At 42.0% G+C, this 20428-nt stretch overlaps 1 protein-coding gene across 2 annotated transcripts; it reads left to right on the top strand.

The window, feature by feature from the left end:
• The first annotated feature begins 1626 nt into the window (after window positions 1–1626).
• LOC120020175 (endophilin-A2-like) lies at window positions 1627–20171 on the top strand. Of its 2 annotated transcripts, XM_038963661.1 has the most exons (9): window positions 1627–1810; window positions 10562–10630; window positions 10738–10954; window positions 11153–11286; window positions 11403–11561; window positions 16591–16694; window positions 16825–16955; window positions 17061–17120; window positions 17527–20171. In XM_038963661.1, exons 1-9 carry the CDS (start codon window positions 1766–1768, stop codon window positions 17709–17711), a joined length of 1104 nt encoding a protein of 367 aa, XP_038819589.1. In that variant the 5' UTR covers window positions 1627–1765; the 3' UTR covers window positions 17712–20171. The 2 variants fall into 2 exon arrangements, with proteins under 2 accessions (XP_038819589.1, XP_038819590.1); XM_038963662.1 differs by lacking the exon at window positions 17061–17120.
• The last annotated feature ends 257 nt before the right edge of the window (window positions 20172–20428 follow it).

Below are 20428 nucleotides of genomic sequence, written 5' to 3'. Positions count from 1 at the left end.
ATTCCAAACTGCAGAGTGGGACCTGGGCCCTGTTTCAGAAAGCATGTTTAACAAACTGAGTTTAAACCTGAACTCTGGGTTGACTAACTCTGAGCTGTCAAACTCAGAGGGGTTTCGGTTTCAGAACAGGTGATAACAATTAGTTCACTAAACCCGCTTTCTGAAATAGGGCCCTGGATCATTCAGGATGTCATTGTAAAATGTTCAGATACAAATATATTGCACTGAACAGACATGATTGCCTGCATGTAGAAAATGTATTGGCCAACTGACATCAATTTTTTTTATATATATAATATGCAGCAGTGTGAATATTGCACCCCTCTGAATAAGGCACAAATGTTGCCAAAAACATTCACCCCTTGACACTGGGAAAGGAAAGTGAGCAGACTGAGATGCATCCATTATCCTCAGTAGAGCTGTCACATCTACAGCCCACAGCTAGTCCCTTCACCAATATCTCCTTTCCTTTACCTGTATGGGGGATTGGGTGAAGGTGAAAGAAGATTCCAAGTGGCATCCACCTTTTATTGTAGCAACCGCCTGTCCTCTCACAGATCAGCAGATAAAGAAGATAGCTAACACCTAACTCCTCCTGACATCAGTCTGGAATGGGTCTTTGATGTTGTTGGCACAAGGCCTAGATTAATTAAGGTGCTTTTACTGGTTGTCTCTCCTCTGTCTTTCTCACTCAAAATCATACACATCCCCCTACAATTACAACGGTTAGATTTTCAAATGCAAACAATGAGGTCTCAAACCCCGAGAAAAAAACCCATTTGAGACAACCAATCAAACCCGTCGCACAATTTCTAAACTAATATTGCATTAACACAGATTAGGCCTAGTCCTGGACTAAAAATACAATTTCGGTAGATATTTTCCATTGTCATTTTCCATTGAGTGAATGCTCATAACACCTATAAACACATAAACCATGGTTCCAATGGTTTTTCCGACATTCATTTTTCACGTCGTGAATATTACAAAAAAGTTTACCTTAACGTGACATTTTTGATAGTCATGTAATTCTCTCTTGGTCAAGGTGAGTTTTATCAACATATTCGCCTCAATTTACTTGCAAAAATGTGCAATGCTAATTATTGCTAAAAGTTACCTTGTCCAGAGAGATTTGCGAAGTTAAAACATCACACCAGGGTAAACCTACATGAAACACAGACCTTATACGAAGTGGCTGTTTGCAAAATCCCAGATGGAAAAATGAATGGTGAAAAAACGATTGGAACCATTTCCGGGTTCTTTGACTCATACTGTGCATGCTCTACAAATTCAGAACTAGGTTTAGCCTAATCCGTGTCTGGAAAACTAGTTAGATGTGTTCAAAAACAGAAGGGCTGTCATCATTGTGCCATGTAGTGGCACTGGGTTTACACCATTCCAACACAGAAACGTTTATTTGTAACATACTTAATTAAAAACATTTTGAAAACTATTTAACTCATATTGTAAGTAACTATAGGTCATATTTCATATACATCTGGGAACAATGGACAGTTACTTGAATCCCCTTGGGCAATAGTGGGAGTTGCAAAATCGTCATCTAGCCACATATTTTACTACTCCTTACAGGAAGTATGGTTGCCAGGCAAGTTCCACTCACCAAGGCATAAGGTAAACCAGCTGGAAGACGTGTATGGTCAAAGCAGCAGAGAAACTTCAGCGAGCTATTCCTAAAATCTAACTTTCAGCATTTATTTTGAAGCAGCTTGCACGTAAAGAAATAAACTAATATCCTGCTGCAAAAATGTCTGTCGCAGGCTTCAAGAAACAATTTTATAAAGCCAGCCAGGTCAGTGAACAACAACTTTTTACTTCGGCTAACGTTAGCTTGCTAGCGGTAGTTTTACTTCTGCAAAAGCTATTAATGTCATTTTTTACGAGGAAATATGTGACACAAATGTTTTTATCTAAATTACTCAACTTTTAATTTAGTCTAATGGATAACTTCAGTGGACGGGTAAAGTCCTCGCAAAGTTAAATCGGCATAGCGCGGGTGAGTTGGGTATGTTAGTTAGCTACTGTTAGCAGCTAGCTAGATGTCAGTTCAGCACGGTTTAGAAACTCTTGACTGTGCAGTTACTTTGTTGCGTCGTTATGCAATTGACACAATGTTTACATTTACTTCGGCTAGCTCACTACAATGTTTCAATTTGCCATAAAAACACGTTTGAAAACAGCGCCATTGCAGTGATGTCATTATATATGTTTGCATAGCTAGCTAAATTAGCTAGTGAGTTTCGTATCAGAATGTTGACTTGACTCACGTGAAATACTAACCCCCCCATTCTCTGCTGAGTTCAGCAGAAAAATTCAGCCACTCTCTCCTGACATTCATCCTGGCCTGGGTTTACGGCCAGATTTCCATTGGAGGGATGGGTAAAGCAGGGTAGACTAGAGGTGAATTAAACTAGCTGTGTGAGTGAGCAAGACATTCAACCTTTTTATCTGAGCTCAACCAACAAATGTGTGTCAGGATGATGTCATGGACATTTTATTACAATAGCTAAATATATTGGTAAAACTACAGATACTTATCTGTAGCGCATGCATTGCCATATCAATTGTCATGACTACAGAGAATGCACCTCTGACTGAAGTTACCATCATGTGTCCGTTTGTATGGAGGGAAGTGTAGTGTTTCTGGATGGAGATGGACATTCCATTCCTTCCAAACCCACCACACTGTTATTCTCTCTACAAACTATTCCCTTCCCCCTCTACCATTCCCTTCATCTGTCCATCTCCATGAGAAATTATCTTGTAGTTGGAGTGATAGTGCTAATTTGCATATGGGGATGATTGGTAACCATGATTGACTCCGTGGGTCTACCAGCCATAACAGGTGAATTCCTCACTCACGCGCTATGAGTAGCACGGTCTCTACTTGCCAGATACAAACATGCTTATTACCCTTTTGTGGAATTTATTGCATGATGTAGTTGTCACACTAACAATAGCGCTTATCTAATAATACGTTTGTTATTGAACGGATATGAAACGCATTGTAGCCTTTGCCGATACGAACAGAACCTGCATTTGGCATCAAGGGAAATAACTACAGAACAGTTTGTATAGTCCTAAGGAAGTAATCCGACAGCTTTGAGAGAGAGAAACTGTTGAAATGGGCCTATTAGGTTTTTGTAAATACACTTGATGCCTTCCATAAATACTGCTGTAACACAATGTGTTGTGTGTGTGTGTGTGAACTGGAATGGCCTCTGACTGTACCACTCACCTCTAGAGCATATCCTAGTCTCAGACAGGTTATTTTGCATAGGCGCCCATTAGGCTGGGCCTAGTCACACTCAAACCCCTGTCATTAAATGTCCCATGAGTGTGCAGAGACTCAGACGTACCCTTATTATGAGGTCATCTGCTATGTTATAGGGGCCTGTTTTGGAAATACGAGTGCAGTCTGTTGTAGTGTTGTCACGATTAAGGTTGGGTGATATTTGGGAGACCTCTTCTATGATATTCTGCTCCAAATTTCACAATATCCAATATCCTTTTACGGGGGCAGCCCGACACCGGTACACTTATGACAACATCCAGCTCAAAGTGCAGGGCGCGAAATTCAAAATCTATTTTTTTTAAATATTTAACTTTCACACATTAACAAGTCCAAGACACCAGATGAAAGGTGCACATCTTGTGAATCAAGCCAACATGTCCGATTTTTAAAATGTTTTACAGGGAAGACAAAATATGTAAATCTATTAGCTAACCACGTTAGCAAAAGACACAACTTTTCTAACTCCATCAGTTTCTTACTCCATCAGGTGCTATCACAAATTCGACCAAATAAAGATATAAATAGCCACTAACCAAGAAACAAATTCATCAGATGACAGTCTGATAACATATTTATTGTATAGCATATGTTTTGTTCGAAAAATTTGCATATTTCATGTATAAACCATAGTTTACATTTCAGCTACAATCCGAAATTGCACCGAAAGCAGCCATAATATTTACAGACACCAACGTCAAATAGCTAATTACTCATCATAAAACATTTCTGAAAAATACATAGTCTGCAGCAATTGAAAGACAGGCATCTTGTGATTCCAAACAATATTTCCGATTTATTAAATGTTTTACAGCGAAAACAAAATGTATCGCTATATTAGCGTAGCTACAATAGACAGACACAATTGGGCGCCCACGGCCAGTTCACATGCACGACAGATATATGAAATAACATCATAAAATGGGTCTTACTTTTGCTGATCTTTCATCAGAATGTTGAAGAAGGTGTCCTCTGTCCAGATGAGTCGTTGTTTCGATTCAGAATGGCAAATTTCCCTCTTCAATTAGCATTGGCACTAGCCGAGTGGCATAAATTTCTCCAACGTAAACACAGTCAGAGGACGGAACACGGCAAAACTCCCGAATAAAGTTTCAATAATCTGATTAAACTATATTGAAAAAACATACATTACGATGATATGGTCACATGTATCAAAAAAAATTCGAGCCGGAGATGTTAGCCGTTCGTTACGAAGGCAAAACAGAAGTCAATCCCACTTCCTTCAGAGTACCGGAAGTGGACGGTCACGTCAAAGAAATAGGTTTTTTTCCACCACAGAACAAGATGAGCACACAAATTTCTTCTCTGACATCCTCTTTACACCAATAGGAAGGCGTATAGAGTGTCAGCAGACTCCTAAGTGTCAAGACCATGTATAGGCATCAAGTTGAAAAGAGCATCGATTTCTGACATTTCACTTCCTGGTCAGGAAAAGTGCTGCAGAAGGACTTCTGTTTCACTCAGAGAAATAATTCCAACTGTTTTAGAAACTAGAAAGTGTTTTCTATCCAAAAAGAATAATAATATTCATATTGTACGAGCAAGATTTGAGTAGGAGGCCGTTTGAAATGGGCACGATTTCACTGGCTACTCAACACTTTGCCTTGCAGCCATAAGAAGATATAACTGTTTTGCCACGTTAATGACAATGTTTCCAGACTGCAATTGTTGTGCTTATTTACAATATTATAGTCGTATTCACATGGTGAAAAAATAAGGCTTTGTTGTGACATGACTATCATTAATGTGATGAATGCTATTCATTGAATAATTACCTAATACGTTTAATTATTACTCAATTAAATTAACCATGTAACAGTTAACTCATTAGGAATTTGGGGCACCACGGGAAAAGTTAATTTAATGAGTTACCGTTTCCCAAATTAACTCAAGAATATATCGATATCATACCAGTCATCAATCAATAATTTCCTCATATCACTCGTTCTGAATGTTGTTGACTTTGTAAATCTGGACAAACCCTAACTTAAGTGATGAATCAGCGAAACATGAATTTGCTTAATTATTTATTTACAAACTAAATAATCACACACAAATACATAAACGCACACACACGGTATAGGTTATTGATTACTAACATAATGCAATGAAAACAGTCCCTAGTGGACTAACCTGATATGATGGCTTGTTACACAATTGAAAGGGGGTGGGGAAAGAAAGAACGGGAGAGACAGAGTGGACTTATCGTACATACATTTGGAAACTACGTTCACCGTAAGTATGAATGTTTAGCACCCTAACAACTGCTCATTCGGATTAGAAATGCAACATATACTTACTCGTAGATGTCCTTCTCTGTCGTCTCTCTGAAACCACTCGGTCTGTTTATGGCAAGTAATTAGATGTAAGTCTCTGGTTGTCCACCAGAGGTCACAATGTTCTTAGTTGTAGGCTTATTTTGTTCTGGAGTGTTCTTAGAATGGATACATCAGAGGTGTACCACACGGTGGTGAAAGGGATCTGCCTTCCCTCTCGTCTTTGGTCAATTGTCCTAGACTACTTTATATACCAGCTGCAGACTGGGAATGTTTGGTCTAGTCTTCACCTTCAGGGGTTGGCAGGTAGCCTAGTGGTTAGAGCGTTGGGCCAGTAACCAAAAGGTTGCTGGGACGAATCCCCAAGCTGACAAGGTAAAAATCTGTCGTTCTGCCCCTGAGCAAGGCAGTTAACCCACTGTTCCCTGGTAGGCTGTCATTGTAAATAAGAATTTGTTCTTAACTGACTTGCCGAGTTAAATAAAGGTTACATCGTCACTTGGTCTTTACCATTTTCTGGTCTTGTAGTTTTAACCATTTCAACGTGTGGACCACATTCTCTGGTCTGTATTTAAATTCTCAGCGAATCCTTTTAAGCACTCTGGCCTTGGAGGGTGTTCTGTCCTGTTGACACAATGTCTGTGCTCACATGGGCGTGGTTACTGACTGGGCCCAGGTTTAAAAGAAAAGCCATTATCTAATTTAAAGGCTACAATCACGCTTCTATCGTTTCAAAAGTATTCTTATACGTCATTTATTTTATACAACATTTAGATGCAAACCTGATAACTAGGACGTGTACACTTTCAGAGTTACAGTTATCTTGTTATACATTCTTTCTGATCATTTTAATGACATCACAAAATAGACATTTAAAGTATTCCATCCCTCATCATCCCCAATGTTTGGATGTGGAAATATATTGTCCCGGTGTCTGTTGAAGTTTTGGCAAGAGTCTCTCTCTATACACAGCACATTCCTTTGTTCAATACTGCAGGGCAAGAGAGAGAAAGTTTACGACCAGAGTTGTCATAAAACCTGCCCAACTCCCCCCTTCCTCTCTGGTGGGAGAGAGGAGGAGGGGGGGGGGGGGGCTGGCTATCTGTCAGCCTTGTGCCGAGCTGATCTGGCGCCTTTGATCCTTACTAAGGAGAGAGAGTCATGACAGCTTAGTTCATCAATTTAGATGTAATTTTCAACATATTGATACAGCCTAACTGATAAAACTGCACAGTTTTGATTAGTACATTTCAAATAGAGTATAGTCTTACACTTCACGATATATCGTCAATGTCAAATATCACGATATTCTATTTAATCATATATCGGCCCAACGCTAGTCACGATACCCAAATTTTAGTATCACTACTTTATACCAGGGGTATTCAACTCTGACCCTACGAGGTCTGGAGCCTGCTGATTGTTCAACCTGATAATTAATTGCACCCATCTGGTGTCCCAGGTCTAAATCAGTCCCTGATTAGAAGGCAGCACTGGGAGAAAAACACAGTGGAACAGGCTTTGAGGTCCAGAGTTGAGTTTGAGGGCTCTATACTATCACGATACTGCAGAAGAAGAAAATAAAATAAAAAGTGGGGAGATGGACTGATTTTCCTTTTTTGTGGGGGGAGATTTGCTCTCAATCACCTCTTTTATTTATTTATAGAGCATACAATGCTTCTGTTTTTCTCCACAACCATGCTGAAATCACATAGGAGACCATTTTTGAGGTTTGGTAAAAATCTAAATATTGATTTGAGTAGTTACCCTTTATTTCAAGTGCTCATGCACCTAGGGCTGTTTTTGTTTAGCAGGGTTTCTTTAGCTCACATGGAGTTTGCAAAACAAGTGCCCACTTGATTGATGCAAATAATCCTGATTCTGCCAAGTAGGTGTAGGCTAGTTTGTACTTAACTTGAGAAGGCTTTTGGGAAAGCCTTTCCATCTACTAGAAAACAGTTATCATTAGCATTCCTAATGGCTACACAAACTGGTAGACATACTCACACCGCTAACACACACACAGACGGGGGGGATTCCCGTGCCGTTACCTTTTCAGAAAGTTTCGGGGAATACGAATCACTGATGCATTCTGTTCATGTCTTATGATAAACTTGGGAAAATGTGTTGCTTTTGTAATTAGTTCAGTATATTTAGTTGATTTCCAAACGTGAGACACGTATGATAGAAGAACCAAAAGTAACATTCTAATACCGGACTGTTCTTAATGTTGTAGTATTGAAAAAGCGCTGAAGTATTGGTACACTGTGCAACGCTAGTCTGTTGGTGTGTTACTCACCCTGTGTCTGGTGGGGTGACTTGTTCGCTTATGGGTGTGGGCCATGGTGTGTTTTGTAAATCTTGCAACGCAGCAGTAGTGCCCAAACCGGATTCCTGGGTCGTTATTTTTGCCAGTAGAACCGATCAGGTCAACAGCCTGCCAATAAACACACACACATACACACAGTCACTTCCACACACACACACTATCTCACACTCACTCGCATGCAAAGCATTATGCACGTACAATACAACGTCAGTAACAGTCTGTTGGTACGCACGCATATACAGACACTCTTGCGCTTCCTCTTCTCTCTCTGACACAGTTCAAGCTCATTTGTTAGTCACGGTCAACATGAACTTGAAATGATGTCATGTCAAATTTCAACGTCTATGACATTGAAAACCAATACGTAGTTGCTTCATTTTGTGTCACTGAACGCCATACATTAGTCTGTTCCATTTCATAATATTGACTCTACTGTCATATGAGGAATTCATTCGAGTTGGCTCTTGGCAACATATGTTGATAATATTGCTGCTCGGGTTTTAAAACTAGTAGCCTACTCGTTGCTACATCTTGAACAGCCTATTCCATGATCTGCAATGGCAGCATTAATGCACGGAGGGAGAACCTGCCAAACGGCTGGTGCTCATCATGTGAACGCACACCAGAGAGATGTGTTGAGAACATGAACAAACGCACCAGAAATATGTTCCCACTCCCAGGCAGGCCCACCTCCAGTTCTACGTGTTATGTCATATAGCATCATGTGGATTACAGCTATCAGTAGCTGATGCCTGGCCACTGTGCATATAATGTGACAGCATTGAGCACGCCAGGTTATGTGACTATGGTAACTGCAACAGTTATTGCACTTAAGGTGCGAGTTGTTTCGCGATTCATGGCAACAACTGAAGCAGGACTGAAGCAGGCGTACGGTCTTTGAGAGTGTATTGCACACTGATGGGCAGGTTATTAAGGTTGATGAGTAGTTACTAGTTGATACGTTTTAATCAGTTGTGTAAAACTTTTGGAATGGAGCAAAAGCTTGCATGCACTGGGTCTCCATGACTTGGATGAAAGAACACTGCTAATGTAAAGACTGGTTGATTAACCCATCTGCTGTGTGCATGTAGTGAGATAAGTGCCCTGGAGACAGCTGCACTGAGTCACATGGTGGAGGAATATTCAATAAGAGTCTGATTTTTACCTGCCAATCAACCAAAAGCTTCTGGTGCTTGTGTGTGCATGTGCACATGGGTGTGTCTGTGTGAGAACGTCTCTGTCTGTGAAAGTGTTCCTGTCTGTCGGTGACTTGTGGGGTCCACTCTGGTGACTTTTTAAAAGGACATTTTACACCGACATGAATTAAAATAAAATTATATGCTGACAGCAAAAAAAAAACATTTTTTTTTTTTTTAACCACTTTTTTTTGTATGTTTTGTTGGGGGGGGTTACAGGTACATTATCCATTTAAATGTTAACGTTTGTAAGACATGTACCCGTAGGCTGCCACTCTAAAGAGAGAAAAGAAAATGGCAAGAAATACATAAAGGAATAATGAATTCAGTATGGAAAAAAACCTAAAAACAAAGTGGTCATCTGTGTGCTCGTCGTCCTCACCAGGGTCTTGACCGGACTGCAGTTCGGAGTCGTAACTGACTTCAGTGGGCCAATGCTCACCCTCGATGGCCACGGGCACACTGGACAAGTGTGCTCTTCACTGATGAATCCCGGTTTCAACTGTACCGGGCAGATGGCAGACAGCGTGTATGGCTCGTGTGAGCGAGCGGTTTACTGATGTCAACGTTGTAAACAGTGCCCCATGGTGGAGTTATGGTATGGGCAGGCATATGCTACAGAAAACGAACACAATTGCATTTTATCAATGGCAATTTGAATGTACAGAGATACCATGATGAGATCCTGAGGCCCATTGTCGTGCCGTTCGTCCGCCGCCATCACCTCATGTTTCAGCATACAATTCCTGGAAACTGAAAATGGCCCAGTTCTTCCATGGCCTGGATACTCACCAGACATGTCACCCATTTGAGCATGTTTGGGATGCTCTGGAGCGACGTGTACGACAGCGTGTTCCAGTTTCCGCCAATGTCCAGCAACTTTGCACAGCCATTTGAAGAGGAGTGGGACAACATTCCACAGGCCACAATCAACAGCCTGATCAACTCTATGCAAAGGAGATGTCGCGCTGCATGAGGCAAATGGTGGTCACACCACATACTGACTGGTTTTCTGATCCATGCCTCTACCTTTTTTTCTAAGGTATCGCTGACCAACAGATGCATATTTGTATTCCTAGTCATGTGAAATCCATAGATTAAGGCCTAATCAAATTATTTCAATTGACTGATTTTCTTTTATATGAACTGTAATTCAGTAAAATCTTTGAAATAGTAGCATATAGAGGTGAAATGTTGTATTGACCATGTTCAGTGTAGACTGCTAAGAGTAGACATGTCCTGTAATGAACCAGCACAGACTGGAGAAGAGCAAACTTTCTCCATCACATGGTCAATACAACGTTTCACTTCTATATGCTACTATTCTGTCTGAATTAGGCCTGCTTTGTTGTGATCGAGAACGGATGTGAAAGAGACTTGTAGTGAACATATTATTCTCCTCCCTTTCTCTCTGCCTTGTCCTTTGTAGATGGTGAGTGAGAAGGTAGGGGGTGCAGAAGGAACCAAGCTGGATGAAGACTTCAAAGATTTGGAGAAGGTAAGGGCTCTTTCCCCTTAACAAAACGACCCTCCTGTACTACAAATGACCGTTTTTCTTAAAGGAAGTTGTACATAATTCTCTTACCCTTTCTCTCCTCACCACAGAGGGCAGATGTTACCAGCAAAGCGGTGGTGGACCTAATCTCTAAAACCTCTGAGTACCTGCAGCCCAACCCAGCGTCCAGGGCCAAGCTGACCATGCTGAACACAGTGTCTAAGATCCGGGGCCAGGTGAAGAGCCCTGGCTACCCCCAGGCTGAGGGGCTGCTGGGGGAGAGCATGGCCAAGTTCGGACGAGAGATGGGAGAGGACACCAACTTTGGTAAGAAAGAAAAATTGGTTTCATAAATTGACATAGGTTTTTTATTTTAGCCTTTGCCCCTCAAAATACAGAATTCCAGGTGTGTTTGTGTGTGTGTATGAAGTAGTGACCACTCAGAGTACTCAACAGAAGAACATTGTCCTTTGTGGCAGTTGAGTGGATTGTGTACCCACTCATGTAACTGTGTTTGTCCTGTAGGTGGGGCCCTGGTGGACGTGGGCGAGTCCATGAAGAGGCTGGCCGAAGTCAAGGACTCTCTGGATATCGACGTCAAGCAAAACTTTATCGACCCACTGCAGGCCGTCGTCGACAAGGACATCAAAGATATCCAGGTACAGATCAAGAATGAGATGAATGAGTGATTCTCAACTCTCCCCCAATGTTACACATTTTTGTTCTAACCCTGCACAATCAACTAAGGGAGGGCTCTCTCCTTCTCCCTGCTCAGTATCTTCTGAAGAAGCTGGAGGGCAGGCGTCTGGACTATGACTATAAGAAGAAGCGGCAGGGGAAGATCCCAGACGAGGAGCTAAGATCGGCCCTGGAGAAGTTCCATGAGTCCAAAGAGATGGCTGAGAGCTCCATGCACAACCTGCTGGAGACTGACGTGAGTCATCAAATCAAATTGTATTAGTCACATGCGCCGAATACAACAGGTGTAGACCTTAGAGTGAAACGCTTACTTACAAGCCCCTAACCAACAATGCAGTTTTAAAAATATGAATAAGAATAAGAAATAAAAGGAACATGTAATTAAAGGGCAGCAGTAAAATAACAATAGCGAGACTATATACAGGGGGGTACCGGTACAGAGTCAATGTGCTGGGGCACCGGTTAGTCGAGGTAATTAAGGTAATATGTACATGTAGGTAGAGTGATTATGCATAGATAATAACAGAGTAGCAGCGGCGTAAAAATGCACGCATGACTGTAAGTCGCTTTGGATAAATGTCTGCTAAATTATATACAGGTAACTGCCAAAATAATGGAAAAACTTTTGTAAATTAGGGATACAAAGTATATTGAAAACAGGTGCTTCCACACAGGTTTGGTTCCAGAGTTAATTAACCAATTAACTTCCCATCATGCTTAGGGTCATGTATAAAAATGCTCGATAGGCCATTATTTTGGCTACCATGGCTATGCCCCCATAGGATGACAATGCCCCCATCCACAGGGCACGAGTGGTCACGTAATGGTTTGATGAGCATGAAAACGATATAAACCATATGCCATGGCCGTCTGTTACCAGATCTCAACCCAATTGAACACTTATGGGACAACCAAATTATTGAATTTCTAGTGGAAGAATGGTTTCGCATCCCTCCGATAGAGTTCAAGATACTTGTAGAATCTATGCACAGGTGCATTGAAGCTGTTCTGTCTCGTGGTGGCCCCCGACGCCCTATTAAGACACTTTATGTTGGTGTTTCCCTTATTTTGGCAGTTACCTTTATACAGTGGTGATTTTAGCATATGAATCTTGGTGGGGCAAACTTTTTTTTAATGCATGCCAGGGGGGGGGGGACACGAGGTCGAATCATGACATCGGTGATCTTCAGGTTGGTACCTTAGCAAGAGGCCCGAGTACCCGGCTTGGAATTGCGAGTTGGATGACTGTTCGAAACGTATTTTCCCAGTAGGAGCTCAGAGTTCCCAGTTGTCTTGAACTCACTAAAGTCAGAAGGATTGAAACGTTGGACCACCACACACCCTCTCCATCGAATAGCAGGCAGGGGAAGGAAAATAGTTGTTGCTTTGCAATGCTTGCAGTTAGCCACTGATTCCTTCCTAACCATTCATTGTTGAATTTGCGATTTCCAACTTGTTGTGTAATGTTTATGTCCGAATAGCACAGATAGATAAAACCTATCATTTCTCTTCATATGACAAGGATTGAAGAGGATTTGCCACTAGATTGTCGATGTGATTCATGATGACTGCTTGTCTAGCTTGATAGCTGATATTTTGAAAGCATGACGTTGACATGAGTCCAATCAAAGCTACGGTAGATAAAACGTGATTTGACATTGTTTTATTTGTGACCAATGACCTTGAGCCTTCTTAGATGGGCACTTCTAATGTAAATCTATCGCAGCACCCAAGTGGCTTGGAACTTTCTAGCTCTCCCTGTAGATGTTGCGGTGACGTAGTGTCCCCATGAGTAAAGAAGATTACCAACCCCTACGCTCTGTATTTTCTGCTGGCTACCCTTCCACCACAGAAAGCACTGAGCTAGGCTGAAACACCTGCATTTTGGAGTTGCCTTACTCAAGAAAGCAAAAATGAGACCATGTTTGTATGCGGCTTTATTATCTCAATTATACATTTTTTACAGTGTTTGCAAACTGATATGTGACACACAGTAATGCCAAAATAACATGCAAAACACACATATTTTAGCTATACAGGTGTGGCTCAAAACAGGTGGCTCTGACCCACCTGCCCTGAATGATGGGTCGCCACTGCCTATATACTATATATAGGGCTCCTTACAAATGAATTGGTCATAAAGTGCTCCCTTAACAGAAACATACAGTATGTGCCTAAACTCTTCAATAGCAAGTATAAACAACAGTGACAAGGAAGAAAGGTAGCCTATTTTCCATTGGTTGTCTGGGTAGAAGGTCAGAGCTAGTATGATCGTCATGCCATATGAGGTTTCATACTCCCAAGCCATAATACCCTATCGCTAGCATTAGCATTGGTACTAGATTTGGCATCAACGTTAGCATTAGCCTTGATGAGTATTTCAGGACCAGAATGCAGTCAGCTTGCCACGACTACATAGCTGGCGAGTGGAACAGTTAAGTAATGTCACAGCAATGTTGGTATTGGCAACTGAGAACATGTCTAACCCGTCTGATGGCCTGGGGCCTCATTTATAAATGTTGCGGATGTATAAAATATACCCCAAAACATGCATGCGCCAGTTTTCCCGCAAAAGTTGCCATTTATTAAAACTGAACTTGGTGTGAGAATGTGCTTCACTCCACACAAACTTCAGACCATGTGTGCGCACATTTTCTAGTGGTTGAAGTATTGTATTGTGTGCAAATGTGGGATAAATAAAAAACCAGATGCAGCCATTGGCAGTTAGTAGGCCTAAGAGGGAAAATCTGTGTTAAAAAAAAAAACGACCTAAAATAATTAGACATAGGAAATAATTTTCTATTTATTTTATTTCCATAACCATTGCAGAATAAATTCCTCACATTCTGCCCGTGATGCATCCCCAAAGTAGCCATACAACAAATGACCATGCACATCTCTAATTTAATTGAGCCTAGTAGCTTAGTAAATAGAGAGGCTATGTATTTCAAGCTTTGCTGTTGCCTATGCCATCCCATTGGCAGCACGGTTAATAACAGGATAAAGTTGAATTTAACAGGTGAACAGACAGTTGATCTTTTACATTGAAGTACAGTGCCTTCGGAAAGTATTCAGACCCCTTGTCTTTTTCTATGTTTGGTTATAGCTTTATTCTAAAAAGGATTAAATAAAAATACATAAGTATTCAGACCCTTTACTCAGTACTTTGTTGAAGCAGCTTTGGCAGCGGTTACAGCATCGAGTCTTCATGGGTATGATGCAACAAGCTTGGCACACCTGTATTTGGGGAGTTTCTCCCATTCTTCTCTGAAGATCCTCTCAAGCTCTGTCAGGTTGGATGGAGAGCTTTGCTGCACAGCTATTTTCAGGTCTCTCCAGAGATGTTCGATCGGTTCAAGTCTGGGCTCTGGCTGGGCCACTAAAGGACATTCACAGACTTGTCCCGAAGCCACTCCTGCGTTGTCTTGGCTGTGTGCTTAGGGTCGTTTTCCTATTGGAAGGTGAACGTTCGCCCCAGTCTGAGGTCCTGAGTGCTCTGGAACAGGTTTTCATCAAGGATCTCACTGTACTTTGCGCTGTACATCTTTGCCTCGATCCTGACCTGTCTCCCAGTCCCTGCCACTGAAAAACATCCCCACAGCATGATGCTGCTGCAAACATGGTTCACCGGAGGGATGGTGCCAGGTTTTGTTTTTCCTCAACGTGACGCTTGGCATTCAGGCCAACGAGTTCAATCTTGGTTTCATCAGACCAGAGAATCTTGTTTCTCATGTTCTGAGAGTCCTTTAGGTGCCTTTTGGCAAACTCCAAGCGGGCTGTCATGTGCCTTTTTCTGAGGAGTGGCTCCACAGTGGCTCCACTGTCAGTGACCTTTTGGTTTTTGGTCACCTCCCTGACCAAGGCCTTTCTCTCCCGACTGCTCAGTTTGTCTGGGTGGCTAGTTCCAAACTTCTTCCATTTAAGAATGATGGAGGCCACTGTGTTCTTCAATGCTGCAGTCATTTTTTGGTACCGTTCCCCAGATCTGTGCCTCGACACAATCCTGTCTCTGAGCACTACGGAACATTCCTTCGACCTCATGGCTTGCTTTTTGCTCTGACATGCATTGTCAACTGTGAGACCTTATATAGACAGGTGCCTTTCCAAATAATGTACAATCAATTGAATTTGCCACAGGTGGACTCCAGTCAAGTTGTAGAAACATCTGAAGGATGATCAATGGAAACAGGATGCACCTGATCTCAATTTAGTCTCATAGCAAAGAGTCTGAATACTCACCACCCCTAATGGCATGAGTGTGCAAAGCTGTCATGGCTACTTTGAAGTGGCTACTTTGAAGAATCTCAAATATAAAATATATTTTGATTTGTTTAACACTTTTTTTGGTTACTACATGATTCCATATGTGTTATTTCATAGTTTTGATGTCTTCACTATTATTCTACAATGTAGAAAATAGTAAAAATAAAGAAATCCTGGAATGAGTAGGTGTGTCCAACATTTTAGAATAGGGCTGTAACAAAATGTGGGAAAAGTGAAGGGGTCTAAATAATTTCCGAAGGCACTATGTATGCAACTACTGTAAGTAGCCTACTGTAATGTCAATGTTTTTGAGTAGTTCCAGAACTTGCTGGCAGTCCAGCATATTTAGGATTGGGGTTAAAGTCGACGCAAAACATTGTTGAATTCAAACGTTCTGCTGACAGATCCACAACAATTAGCGGCATATTTTATTTAAGAATCTGTCAGTCCTTTGCCAAATACTGCATAAATTACTGCAAAAGATGAAAAGATTCTGCCAACACCTTCAAAGACATTTTGATCAAGTTTGCCATTGCTCTTTCTTTTAGAAACTGACGTGGCCTAATTCCAATAGTTCCAGATTATGCAGCAAATAAATGGTGTGTTCACAATAAAAGGTGAATGGAGGGTGTTTTCCAGGCAGAGTTATGCTTGTTCACGCGCGCACACTTTTAAGACGGGTCTGATTTATAACATCTCTATTTTTAGACATATTCATTTCAGAAATTGTGCACGCAGAAATTGTGTGTGAAATTTACGCAACTGTTATATACGAGGCCCGTGTTAGGTATTTAACTTTTTGTTCCATCAGGGTATGGAGTGAGTAGAACACGTGTTAGTCAGGAACAAAGCAGTTTTGAGAGTCAGAAAATAGGCCTTGTGAGGGGAGAGGATGAAGAACAATGAAGCAAATGTGCCTAAGTGTGCCGTGGTAATGGCATTTCTTGTCCAGTCCCCCTGTACAAATAATACACCTGACTGATTTCTGTGCTTGTGTGTAGGTGGAGCAGGTGAGTCAGATGGCTTCTCTGGTGGAATCCCAGCTGCAGTATCACAAACAGGCCGTGCAGGTTCTGGAGGAGCTGACTGACAAACTCCGAGACCGGTATTTAAGCTCTGTGTGTGTGTGTGGACATCTACAATTCAGTTGAAAATGTTTGTGTTGAATGTCACTGTGTGTGTGTGTATTTGCGTGTGTGTGACCTGAGTCATCCCCTCTCCTGTGTGTGTATCAGGGTGAACGAGGCCCAGTCTCGCCCCAGGCGTGAGTACACTGCTAAACCCAAACCCTCCTTTGACTACGGAGAGCCGGAGCACTCAAACGGAGGATACTCCCCCACTGCCAACCCCCCTTCCTACTCATCTGGTAAGATTGGCCCTTAGCTGTGTGTGGTGTGTGTGCTTTTGTCCCTGTCTGTGTGTATCTATTGTCTCACCAGCCCAGAACTGATCTTTCTATATGTATGTATAGCCCCCCTTGTAGAAGTTCCATCCTTCCACAGAACACCGTCCATGAAGAACAATCAACACTGTGAGTGTGTGTGTGAGTCTGTGAAAGTGACACTTAAATGTTTTTTTTATAACATGGAATGGTGTGTGTTGAATGCTTTAACCCTCCCATCCCCTGCATGTCACCACAAAGAGTATATGTTTGGTCACTAACACACACACCCACATGCCCAAGCCTCTACAACTACTAAACTAACCCTGTGCGCTGGATCTGGTAACTGGTAAAGGTTCCCTTCAGCCCTCTGAACCCAGCGGTTCGGAGGTTTCTGAAGTGTTCTGGTTCCGGAAGTGTGCCTCTCCTGCATCACCCTCATTTAAACTCGAAGTGGTCCTGGTTTGAAAATGCTAACTGTGTTTCAGAAGAATGCAACATTTTTCAAGTTTCCTTTTTCTCTTTCCAACACATTCCTCTCCTTCCCTGTCCCCAGCCTCTGAGCCGTGCGCTAAGGCATTATATGACTTTGATCCGGAGAACGAGGGTGAGCTGGGCTTCCGCGAGGGCGACATCATCACGCTGACCAACCGCATCGACGAGAACTGGTTCGAGGGCACACTCCACGGCCAATCAGGATTCTTCCCCAACAACTACGTAGAAGTGGTGGTGCCCCTGTAACGCTCAGAGAGGAGAAGAGCTTGAGAGGGAGGGAGATGGGAGACGAGGGGGCATCTCAATTGTCTGAAGTGGGTCACTGGTCTAAATACAAGGAGATCTCAGCATGAGGAAAGTAGCTGAGGAGAGAGGTCACTTTAGATTGAGATTCACCCAAAGATGGATGAACAGAAAAAGTGAGGGAGACAGGATATGGATGCTGACGGAGGGAAAAGTTAGTACAACATTGGGGTTGGGTGTATCTTTGTTTTCATTCTCTATGCACCTGTGCACTTTCTACCCTTCACCTCCCTTACCGGGAGATATGAAGAAGGGCTTCCTAGAGGAGATGTTTGTGTTATTATGCGTGACCTTTACCTATGAACACTACCAGGCTATGCTGTAAGCAGACCTAGGGGGAAAAACTGCAGCAAAATTGCCTTGACATTGTTGCCTTTAATCACTCATTTACTTTACGTTGTCCTCATTTCTAGGCAGAAGTGTTTAAATATGTGTTACTCTTCCACGAGTGGGAATTAAAAGCCTGTTTCATTTTAATGCACACACGCCCTCTTCTTTTATATACAAACACAAGAGGTGGAGCGTGAGATGGATCTCCGTTTTAGCACTTACATGCTGCCCTCTGCTGGTCTACGTGTGTTATACCGTCAGGAGTAGGATGAAGTTGCAATAGATACTGATCCGTTTTGCGTGTTTCCCCCCTAATGGTTTATTTCATGGTCCTTTTTTCAAACTCATAATCTATTCCATACTTGTCAAATGTGATTGTTCTGCTTGTATGTGGAATAACTAGCCTGTTTCTACTGAAGCCAATGTGGCCATTGTCTTGGTATGGCAACAATATGGGGTTGGGCACCGAGGCTAGTGAATAACTGTAGTGAATGGTCCTTTTCTGTTGGCATACACACAGCTCTGCTGGTCAGAGTTGTACTATGTCTCTGAACACTATCTCTGTTTAGTACTGTTACTGCTGCTAGGCTGCCTTTCATAGACTCCGTCTGCAATACCCCTCTGCCTTCCTCCCCCTCTCCTCTGTATCTCTGCCTTTACACTAACTTTTACATGGTCTAATTATCAAAAAAGGGGACATTTTGCATTTCTCACAAAGTCCTTAGTTCTGAATGTGTTTTTGTGTTCTAAAACCGATTTGTAGTTATCTGCACCCTCTGACAATAACCCTAGTCTCTGTGCCTGAGGGCTGAAACCAAAGTAACATACTTTTTGGGGGGAGAGTGGAGATGGATACCACAGTGGCCTATAATTGACTTGCTACAGTCAGTCTGTGTACAGTCAGTAAGGTGTATGTCTGTCAGTATGCATCGCTTGTTGACACGGCTGGCAGTGTCTTGGAGAATGTATTCACGTTTTCTAGAGTATTTACGTGTCACCCCCAGTGTGTGTGGGAGAAAAAGAGTGGACAGAGTACTGGATATGACCAAACACTCGTGTTTTTCTGGGTGTTACAAACTGTTCTAGTTTCAGTTCTACCTTTTAACCCAGAGCCTCAGAACTGTAAAGATATATGAACTCTACACACAGACAATAACTGATTCTCCTTGTTATCTCGTTGTTTCACTCCTTCATGGCATCCGTGGAACTGGAGCATAATCTTTTATATAGAAATAGCACAGTTTATCCCCTACCCCCACTCTCTGGCTCTCTGCCCCCATCCCCTGCCCCCATTCCTATGCCCCCTTGCCTCCCCTCCTACCCCTCTCTCACACCTGCCCCTGGTCCCTCCCTATTGTCATCCCTAACCCCCCCCCCCCCCTCCCTTCACTCATCTCCTAATCCTCCCCCTCGAGCCCTGCCTCTCTCCCATCACTACAGAACTCTCTCTCCACTCCTTCCCTAGAACATGCAGCTTCACTACCAAAATAAACCGAATGTGCATTTTGGCATGTTCCTGTTAACTTAATGTGTACATGTTTCTCTTGTCTATTATATAACAAAGGGTTCAGACCACCTTTGTCAGTTTTTGTGGACGTGTGTCGTTGTCAACAACTATTCTAATGCCATTGGTGACTAATTATATGTGTATGTTTTTCACACTACATTTGGAGCTGGGGTAGATCTACCCCCCCCCCCCCCCCCCCCCCCCCCCCACTGGAGTACCATATTATTTAGATATTATGAAAATAAGTATTACCTTAACATTATTTTAATATACAGAATCATATTGGAAGGTGTCCAGTGTAAATTGCTAGTAGCCTGCATGTGTGTCTATAGGTAATGCCTTGGTTTAGCAATTTAATGCCTCATTTTGAGGCTCTTTTTTTGTTGTAACTGTGACACTCCAGCAATCGAGGCTTGAACCAATTCAGGATTATCTTTTTTATATGGATTATCTCTATATTATCTTTGTATTGTCATAATCTCCTGTGTATTGTATATTTTTGTGATGATGTAAAGGGGAAAGGAGGCTGTCCTTTCAATTGTTAAATAAATATAAAGTGAAGTGGCCCTCCGTGTGCTGGTTGTGTCTTCAGGTCTACAATGCATGATTGGATGGATTGTTTTCTTTTGGGGGGATGCACATTATGCATATCATTTACATATGAATTACACTATTTTCAGGAGTCTTTCATTAATAGAGTGTAGTTTAAATATTATACACAATGTTGAATGAAATGACGGTAACGGTAGCCTAAATTCATAGAATAATTTAATCAGTGGTTTCAAAAACAAGTCGATTGTCAAAAAATGTATTGATCAGTCAG

This window comes from Salvelinus namaycush, chromosome 25 (genome assembly GCF_016432855.1).
Source record: "Salvelinus namaycush isolate Seneca chromosome 25, SaNama_1.0, whole genome shotgun sequence".
Lineage (NCBI taxonomy): Eukaryota > Metazoa > Chordata > Actinopteri > Salmoniformes > Salmonidae > Salvelinus > Salvelinus namaycush.
The sequence above is the reverse complement of the archived record's forward strand: the minus strand, read 5'-3'. Positions and strand labels throughout refer to the sequence as shown.